Below are 9,296 nucleotides of genomic sequence, written 5' to 3' on the forward strand. Positions count from 1 at the left end.
GGCCGGGGACCCGCGCGCCGCCTGTGCTCGCCTGGCGCTCCGCGGACTGTCCCGTTTCCCCCCGTGCCCCGGGGGCGGGAGGACGGGCGCTGGGCCTGGCCAGGGCTGGGACAAGACCCCCCGGTTCCCGGGGCGCTGCGGAAAGGAACGGGCCCGTGCGCGCAGGAGCGGCCCTTTGCACGGGCCGGGGGGGGGGCGACCGTGGCCTTCGGGGCTGGTAGCCGCTGGCTGCCTCCGACCGGCCAAGAATAGCGCCCCTGCTGGAACACGCGAGCTGCGTGCATGTGCGCAAGGGGTCACAGGCCTCGTGGCACAGCGACCCTCCGGAAAGGCGTCTCCGCTGTCGCTGCTGCGATCTCCGGCGGTGCAGTGAAAGCGCTGCTGCGCGGATCCGACCCACAGCGCGCTTCCCTTTGGGGCGCCTCTTCTCTTTCCCAGGCCTCCAGCTGCACCTGCACAATGACTTCGGCGTGGGCTCTTCTTCCTGGAAGTGGTTGCGATGTTGTTGAGGAGCAGAGGGCCCGATGGGAGAGGAAGCGCTGCCGGGCAGCTGGGCAGCTGGTGGAAACCGAGCAGCGTTACCTGGAGCACCTGGCGCTGGTGGTCACGGTGAGGAGCTGGCCTCGTGCTGCACGGTGCCCTGCTGCGTGGGGCCTGGGTGGCCACCCTGAGCTTGAGCACGTGCTGAGGCAAGACAGCTGGGCTCCATTTCCAGCAGCTTTTGCATTGGCATCAGTTCACAGGTGGAGCTGGGTTGGGCCAGATGTAAGTGGAAGTAATTATCCACATTCAGACACTTTTCCAGGGAAAAACCAACTGAATGGCTTAAGCCATTTTAAAGTCATGGACAGTACACATTAAGAAAAAGAACAAAAGAAGATGCAACAGTAAAACGAGCAATGGCATAGAGAAAATAAAAGATAACTTAAAAGCACCGTAGCCAAAAATCCCTCATGAGCTACAATGAAATTAAAACTTGCCTCCAGTACCTGTTTAAAAGGGGGCACCCCATGCCAGATGCAGCATCAGGGGGGGTGGGGGGGGTGGAGATGCAGTTTCCCTGGTGGAGGTGTATGGCAACAGCATGGAGGTTTTGGGAGAGGTTGACTGTGCCTTGAAGGAGAGTGCAGAGAGAACTCTGGAAGGGGGACCTGAGGTAGCCAGGGCATGGCTGCCACCTCTGGCTGCAGCCAGGGCTTTTGCTCCTTGAGGGCAGGGAGGGAGGGAGATGGTTTGGCCTGGCACTGGGAGGAGGACGTGCCTGTTTTGCCATCCAGATGGTGGGGATGCACACGCCGTCCCTGGGGCATCCGCCTCTGGGCTGCTGAGATCAAGGCCCACGTGCTCAGGGACTGCCTGTGAGGGAACGGCTTGGTGTATCTGTTCTTGCATTGCACAGTACTTCGTGGCCATCCTGCGGGCCAAGGGGACTCTGAAGCCAGCAGTGCAAGAAGCCATCTTTGGATCCATGGAGTCGATCCACTTGGCCAGCCAGTAAGGAGTTTACGTGATGCACCTTGGGTGGGGGGGGCACCGTGGGTATGTTATGGGGTTTCCCTCTGACTCCCACCATGCAGCCATCTCTTTCTAACCCGAGCATTCAAAAGCTGCCGTGCCTCTGTCTGCTGCTACCAACTGACTGGTCAGGCTGCTAGAATGCCTTGAAGTTTTCATAGGTACTTCTTGACCTACCTAGAATGCATGGACCATTTCAGTAGATATGGCTTGAAAAACCCAAGGTACAGAATTAAAGAAGTGAATTATTTGAAGAATTAAAGTTTGAAGCACATATAATGAAAAAGGAAGAGAATGTTTCAGAACTAGCAAAAGGCATGAAACATAAAAAGTTCCATAGGAAAATTTCTCCCTTTACTGTCTGACAGGTCACCCTCACACCCAAGAACAAATCCCGCCAGCTAATCTGATTTCATTTTTTGATTAGGTAATGTCCCTGGTGGACTGTGGGAATGCTGCGGATATAATCTAGCTTGAATTTAGCAAAGATTTTGACAAAGTGCCCCATGATCTCTTGATTAGTAAACTGGTGAAAAGTGAGCTGGATGGAACCATGACCAGCTGGATCTGCAGCTTCTTAAACTGAGAAGTAAATGTGGGGTAGCACAGGTCCAGTGCTCTTCAACATTTTTATTAATGACTTGGATGAGGAAGTACAGGGAATAATTATCAGATCTGCAGATGATACAAAATTGGGTGGGATAGCTAATACCATGGAAGACAGACAGAAGATTCAAAGTGATCTTGATAGGTTGGAACACTGGACTGAAAACAATAGAATGAAATTCGACATGGACAAATGCCACATTCTGCACCTATGAGAGAGAGCCAAATGCATGGTGACCAGATGGGTAATCCGTGGCTCAACAACACCGCAAGTGAGAAGGAACTTGGAATTGTTGTAGATCACAAGCTGAACATGAGTCAACCATGTGATGGGGCTGAAGAAGGGCAAGTGCTCTTTGGGCTGCATTGATAGAAGTAGTGGGCAGTACTGTTGAGCCAGGTGTTCCCCAGGGTTTAAGCAGGGGGTTGTTGTAGATCACAAGCTAAATAAGAGCCAACAAAGTGATGTGGATGCAAAAAGGGCAAATGCTATTTTGGGCTGCATTAACAGAAACATCACTTTGAAAACACATGGAAGTACTGGTTCCACTATACTCGGCACTAATCAGACCTCACCTGGAGTACATCTGGGCACGAGTGTAGGGAAGATACAGAAAAGCGAGAAAGGGTGCAGAGGAGGGCAGCACAAATGGTTCAGGGACTGGAGGCAAAGCCCTACGAGGAGAGATTGAGAGAGCTGGGCAGGTGGGCTTCAGGAGGGGGGGACTAGGGGGACATAGGGTAGCACTCTTCCACAACCTGAAAGGCTGTCACAAACAGGAAGGGCAAGATCTCTTCTCATTCATACCAGAGTGCGGGACACGGAATAACGGACTTAAGTTTAAAAAACCTGTCTTTAGAATAATACCATGAAGAATTCCCTGACTGTCAGAGCAGTACAACAATGAAACGTATTACCTGAGGAATGTGTGGGCTTTCCCTTGCTGGAGACACTCAAAAACCGTTTGGACAGTCATCTAAATGGACGTAACTTAGTTACCTGCAAGAGCAGCGGGTTGGATCAGATGGCCGCCTCGCCCCTTGCAGCTCTACTGCTCTATGATTCTCATTCAGGAAAAGAGGAATCCATAAGGACTCAGCAAGGTTAAGTTTTGTAGAAAACATACGTTTAAATCTTAGAAGAGATTTTTTAACATATCTCGTTTGCAGTACTGTTGAGCCAGGTGTTCCCCATCTCATAGTGGTGCATTTGGTTTCTTGTCCCCAAGTGGAGGACTTGGCATGTCTCCCTTCTGAATTTCATTCTGTTGCCCTCTGCCCAGCATTCTGATCTATCAATATCACCCTGGGTCTTATCTCTGTCTTCTGGGGTATTTGATATTCTAACCAGCTTTGAGTCATCTGCAAATTTAATTAGCTTTCCTTATACTTCCTCATCAAAATCAGGGGTCCTCAAACTTTTTAACCAGGGGGCCAGTTGAAAGCTGCCAGTGCTGGGCGGGCTGGAAATGTGGTGCCGGCGGTGGGCGGCGCGAGGCGAGGTGAGGCGGGCGCACGAGGCAGCACCTTGCTCGATTGGAGATCGTTTTCTCCGAGCAAGCAAACCGCTGCCTCCCCGCATGTAGTGCAAGGTGGGCGGTGGTGGGCACACGTGCGGTGGGTCCAAATGGGCATGGCGGGCTGGATAAATGGGCATGGCGGACCGGATCCGGCCCCCAGGCCGTAGTTTGAGGACCCATGATCAAAATCATTAATAAAGCTGTTGAAGAGCACTGGTCCCAGGAAAGAACCCTGCAGCACCCCCTTGTCACCTCCCTGCAGTCTGAGAATGTGCTGTTGATGAACAACCTTTGATTCCAATTTTGCAGCCAATTGCGGATCCACCCAATGGTTGCTCTATCTAGCCTGCTTTTTGCTGGTTTGGTAATCAGGATATCACAGGGCACTTTGTTGAAGGCTTTGCTACATTCTAGATAGATTATGTCCACGGTATTCCCACAATCCATTTGGGAGGTTACCCAGTCAAAACATTTGTAAGATTTGTTCTTGAGAAATCTATGTTGGCTTCTAGTAATTACTGCATTGTTTTCAAGGTGTTTGCAAAATATTTTATAATTTGCTCTAGACTTTTTCCAGGGATTGATGCCAGACTGGAAGGTCTATAGTTCCCAGGTTCATCTTTTTTTCCCTTTCTTATACATGGGGACAACATTAGCCCTTCTCCAATCATCTGGCACTTCTGCCAGGTTGGAATGTGTTTAGAATAGGCAGAAATGATGAGCGGCACAGAAACAGCTACTCAAGGAAGGCTTTTTCAAAATCGCATTATTTTCTCTTGAACTTTAGCCCTATCTTAGGGTTAGGCGTATGCACCAGGGTAGGATTAGGGTTACAAAAATGAGGTGTCCTGGCATGATTTTGATGGTTTGACCATGTTTAGAATGGGCAGAAATGATGAGCTGTGCAGAAAAAGCTGCTCAAGGGAGGCTTTTTCAAAATTGCATTATTTTCTATATTAGGGTTAGGGGAGTGCACCAGGATAGGGTTAGGGCAGTAGTGGTTAGCCGATGGTACACGCGCCACAGCGGGCACCCAGAGCCCTCTGTCAGCACGGGAGCCAAGTCACCCCAGCAGCTGAGCATCAGATAACACCGCACACAGGGGCCATGCACCTGCTCGGAAAGGAGTCGCGGCGCCAGGGGATGACGTCACGAGTCACAATTCATTAGCTGCTACTTGGCCGAGCTTTCGCATGGCCAGTCAGTGCGCTGCCAAGGGTATATATAGATTTGCTTGGACTGGCTGTGAGTTGTTTTTTCTAAACGAAAACCTCAGTTTCCAGGTTTTATTGTAGTGCTGGCACTTTGTGATAAATAAGTGGGTTTTGGGTTGCAGTCTGGGCACTCGGTCTCTGAAAGGTTCGCCATCGCTGCTCTAGGGTGAGGTTCAACATGCCCTGGAGATTTTAACCCATTTGGCCCAACTGGAAGGTCCTTGACCAGGCGGCGGTCAACCTGCGGCTGCCGTCCCTCCCTCCAGGTTGTGCTGCACCATCGCCAGGATGGCCGCGGTGGTTCTTTCGGGGGAAGGCTGAGCCAAAGTAGGAGCTCAGCACTTCTGCCTTTTCTTTCTCGTCTGTTCCCATCGTTCCTTCCATGGTGAGCAGCTGAACTCCCTTCTCTTTCATCCATCCTTTGGCTTGGGTGTATTTGACGAAGGCTTCGCTGTTGTTTCCAGCTCTCGTGCCAGCCTCAGGTCCTTCACTGCTTTCGCCTTCCTGATGCCACGCCGCACTTCCTTGCAAAGCCTCCCATGGGGATGACATTATGTCCACATGAAATTCTGGCAGTTTGGTTTTTGAACGTTTCATCTTTATCCTCACCTTGGTTGGTGGATGATGATTGACTCCATCCGCTGTACTTCTTTTATTCCTTTTTCCATTTATATTAATTTCCATTTATATTAATCAATATTAATACACTCAGTGGGATTATTGGTCTCTTCTTCCTATATTTCTTTGCAGAGATATGCATCTTTAACATAAGGTGCAACTCTGCTGCCTTTTCTGTTACCTTTCTGAATCCTTGGTGTTCAGTCCGGGGTGCATAATTAGGGCGCTTTTCCCGGGGTTACCCTCTCTTTGTGGGAGGGGGAAGAGTGAGATTGAGCCCAGACGGGGTGCAGAAACATGGCGGTGTCCCTGCCTTGGCCATGCCTGGTTCAGGGGCTCCTCCCTCCTCTGCTTCCAGGAATCTGCTTCTTCACCTGCAAGGTGGCCACCTGGTGCTTGGGCTGGAGAGCTTCTGCCACCAGCTGGAGCTCTATGTCTGCTATGCGGAGAACTTGGAGCAGGCCAGGAGCACCTTGGAGGTAAGCCTTCCTGCTTCCGCCACCAGTGCGCCATCTGGGCTGGAGTCCAAGCAGCAGTCTCAGGTGCACAGCTTTGCTCACTCAGGGCTGCCTCGGCCTGCAGCTGTCACGGTCTCCTTACGGCTGGGGGTCTCCTTTGCCTCTTTGCTGACAAAAGCCGGGGTGTGGCCAGGCCAGGGCGGAGGGCTGGTGGGTGGCCACTGATCCCTAACCCTAACCCTCTCTCCTTTGCAGAAACAGCTGAGGAAGAACAAATCTTTTTCCCACTTCAAAAAGCTGCAGGAATCCCGGCCAGAGTTCAAGGGATACCGGCTGGAAGATCTGCTCCTTCTGCCCCTGCAGAGGCTCCATCAGTAAGTGGCAGCCTTCACAGAAGGGGCACCTCATGGGCCGATGTTGTCCACAAAAGTGAGATTTCATGCTGGTGTGTGCAATAACCAATCAACACTCCAGGGTGTGAGGTGGCAAAAAAAGGTCCGCGTGCACAAGTACCCTTTTATCACCCTTTACACAAATGTAAACAAGTGCTAACACAGTCTTGTCCTTCAGGGTCACGGAATCGCCTCCTTCCTAAGCCAATGGATGGACACATCTGGGTGGGGGGAACTCTGGCACGCCCTTCACTGACATGTTCCTCTGTTTTCTGTGGGAAGCCATCTTGTAGAGGACCGCGGGCAGGCGTGAGAGTGGCCCTCCTGAAGGCAGATGGCACGGCTAGGCTGCGAGGCAAGAGGCTGTGGGCCTCCTGCAGCTGGAGCAGGGCGAGAGCCATTAGCCTTTCTAGCTTTCACTTCTCTTGGGCAGGTACAAGCACTTCCTGCAGGATTTGGTGGAGAACACCCACCCAGAAAGGTCTGACTTCAAGCAACTTACAGGTCAGAATTTCAGCTTTTGTGTCAGCTCCACTGGAACTTGTAATCAAAACTAAAGTACACTTGACAGGTCCCCTGCCTGATGGCACGACCCCCCCTGCTGTTCCTTCCCCCAGTGGGTCCACAGTGGCGTTGCCCATTCTTGGTTGTTACTGTGTCCTTTGCAGGAATTCTCAAGTCTGTCTTGGAGGTATTTCACAAAGTCCAGGAAATAACTCGTTTTCATGAAAACTTCAATCACATGCACAGAGTTCAGAAACTGCTGAAAGGACAGAAGACCAGAGTGTTGGCACCAGGTGAGCTCTCTGCATTTGTGGCTAACCTCCTGCACTGTGGGGAGATGATGGGGAAGCCTGATGGCACAGAGGGGGCTATGAATGGGAAGTGCCTGTTAATCTTGGAGTCTTGCAGGAGCCGTTCACACCTCTCTGGGTTCACATGCAGGAATCTGAGTGGGCTGTTAAAAGAGGGAAGCTGGCCTGGGGCTACAGCATGGCTGAATCCAGGCAAAATGAGTTCAGGCCTCCGATTCAGACAACCTCCATGCCTGCTGGTGGTGGAATAGGAGGCTGTCCAACCTCAGTTGAGGGTCGTTGCTTTTTCTGGATGGGGTTGTCCTGACGGTTCCCAGCTTGGCGTGCTGCTCGATCATTCTGGGGTAGGATTCCGAGGTCAAACCCTACCACGGTTGTGGATGCTACGGGTTCCAAACTGGTTTGGAAAATTACATTGTACAAAATGCTGCTGCCGCCACCAGCAAATTTTTAGCTAAAGCAGTGCTGGTTTTGGCCTTCAGAGCCCTGCGTGGCTTGAGACTTGGTTGTCTGAATGACTGCAAGAGGACCCGTCTAGGTGCCTTATCAAAGAAGTCTTGATTTAGCCTTGAAGATGGTCAGTGGAATTCATGGCCAGATACTCTCCTTGTTCTCATGCGGTCACCAAGTGCTTGCATTAGCTGTCAGAGCCAGCACCGCACGCTTCCTGGACGGCCAGTCTGCACCAGGCGACTGTCCGCATCCCGCATCCTTTCTTCTGCTTCCAGGGCGCTGGTACCTCCAGGAAGGTTGGCTAATGGTGGTGCCCTGCAAGGGAGGGGAGGTGCAGCGCCGGATGTTCTTCCTCTTCTCGGATGTCTTGCTGGTGACTAAGCCCTGCCATCCACTCCATCCCTGGAATTCGCATAAGTTTGCTTGCGAAGCCATCTACCCGCTCAGCCAGTGCACCGTGGGGAAAGTGTTTGGTCATACCCGGAGTCAAGGTGGGCTGCTCAGTGTAAGTCTCCCACATTCCACACCAGTCACAGTCCCTGCGTTGTGACTGCTGCCGCCCGCTCACATCCTTTTGCTGGGGTCTGAGAAGGGATCTTCGGGGTATCTGTCGTCTGGTTGCACTGCGGCAGGTGCCAGGGAGAGAGGGTCGCTCTGGTGACCTGGCCTGACTGGGCATGACCGAAGTGAACTACCGAGCTAGGAGTGGCCGCTGCGCGTGCAGGGCTGAGGCACGCTAGCATGCTTGCTACCATGCAAGTTCACCCCTGCTGTTTCTGACTCTCAAGCTGGGTTACGAAGCGCCTCTGTGATCGGGTTACCGCCAAAGCTCTTCCTTTCAGTTGTCCTTCTCACACGCAAAGTTACTGCTGATGTCCCATGATCAGGAGGACTTCAACACATGGACCCAAAATTTGGAGGCTGCTGTCAGGTAAGTCTCTCTCTCTCACGTGTTGACCTACATAAATGAAATCCCTCTCCCAGGAGCTCAGGTGGTGTGCAAAGTACACCCCCCTGCATGTTAACCCTTGCAGCTCTTCTGCGAGGTGGATGGGGCCACAAGATGGTGACCTAGAGATACCTGTGAGCCCCGAGGCCGAGAGCGGGCTTGAATCCACGGCTCGCCCAGGCCTCGTCTCGACACGAAGCACTGCATCCCGGGGTCGGTGCTCGCCAGCACACGGGGCGGTGCCTGGGAGACCGCTGTGTTCGTGCAGTCCCACCTGCACCTCTCCTGCTCCAGGACAGGCAGCGAGTGTTGCTCTTGTTATACCCTCTTCATGTACAGAAGGCTGGCGATCAGCTCCACCTCAGTCTACTCAGCGGACAGCCTGAGCAGCCCGTCCCGCAGGGCCCAGTGAACCAGCAAGACGCACCAGCAAGCGGGCGACAGCTTGCACATACGGGCTGCTGCCCCAGCTCCACGGAGACCTCTTCCATCCCACGCTCAGCTCTTGCAGCAAAAATTACTCTTCTTTCTTTGGGCGCCTGACCCTCAGGCACAGCTGTGACCAGCCCCCCCCCCCCCTTTTGGTTACTGTTTGGGAGACCAAAAGATGCGACACGCCAGCCTTTCATTGACTGCAGGTCAATCCCGTGCCTTTAGCCTGTGCTGCAGAGCAGTTACTGTAAGGCGTCCTTCCTTCAGCTGACGCCCTCAGAAATTTTGGACTCTAGGTGCCATCAGCCCCAGCTACAAGCTGAG

At 52.6% G+C, this 9,296-nt stretch overlaps 1 protein-coding gene across 1 annotated transcript; it reads left to right on the forward strand.

Moving 5' to 3' along the window:
- Positions 1–459: 459 nt before the first annotated feature.
- ARHGEF39 (Rho guanine nucleotide exchange factor 39) lies at positions 460–9,022 on the forward strand. The gene is made up of 9 exons (XM_044443879.1): positions 460–609; positions 1,400–1,494; positions 5,832–5,952; positions 6,187–6,305; positions 6,757–6,827; positions 6,992–7,120; positions 7,867–8,096; positions 8,434–8,522; positions 8,880–9,022. Exons 1-9 carry the CDS (start codon positions 460–462, stop codon positions 8,950–8,952), a joined length of 1,077 nt encoding a protein of 358 aa, XP_044299814.1. The 3' UTR covers positions 8,953–9,022.
- The last annotated feature ends 274 nt before the right edge of the window (positions 9,023–9,296 follow it).

The sequence above is a fragment of the Varanus komodoensis genome, unplaced genomic scaffold (assembly GCF_004798865.1).
Source record: "Varanus komodoensis strain SLA01 unplaced genomic scaffold, ASM479886v1 scaffold43, whole genome shotgun sequence".
Lineage (NCBI taxonomy): Eukaryota > Metazoa > Chordata > Lepidosauria > Squamata > Varanidae > Varanus > Varanus komodoensis.

Excerpts from the sequence above, each read along its gene's own strand:
- ARHGEF39 (XM_044443879.1), top strand. The coding sequence starts at position 460 with ATGACTTCGGCGTGGGCTCTTCTTCCTGGAAGTGGTTGCGATGTTGTT. Across the intron at positions 6,306-6,756 it reads CCCCTGCAGAGGCTCCATCA|GTACAAGCACTTCCTGCAGG; the intron begins GTAAGTGGCAGC and ends TCTCTTGGGCAG. Across the intron at positions 8,523-8,879 it reads AATTTGGAGGCTGCTGTCAG|AAGGCTGGCGATCAGCTCCA; the intron begins GTAAGTCTCTCT and ends CTTCATGTACAG.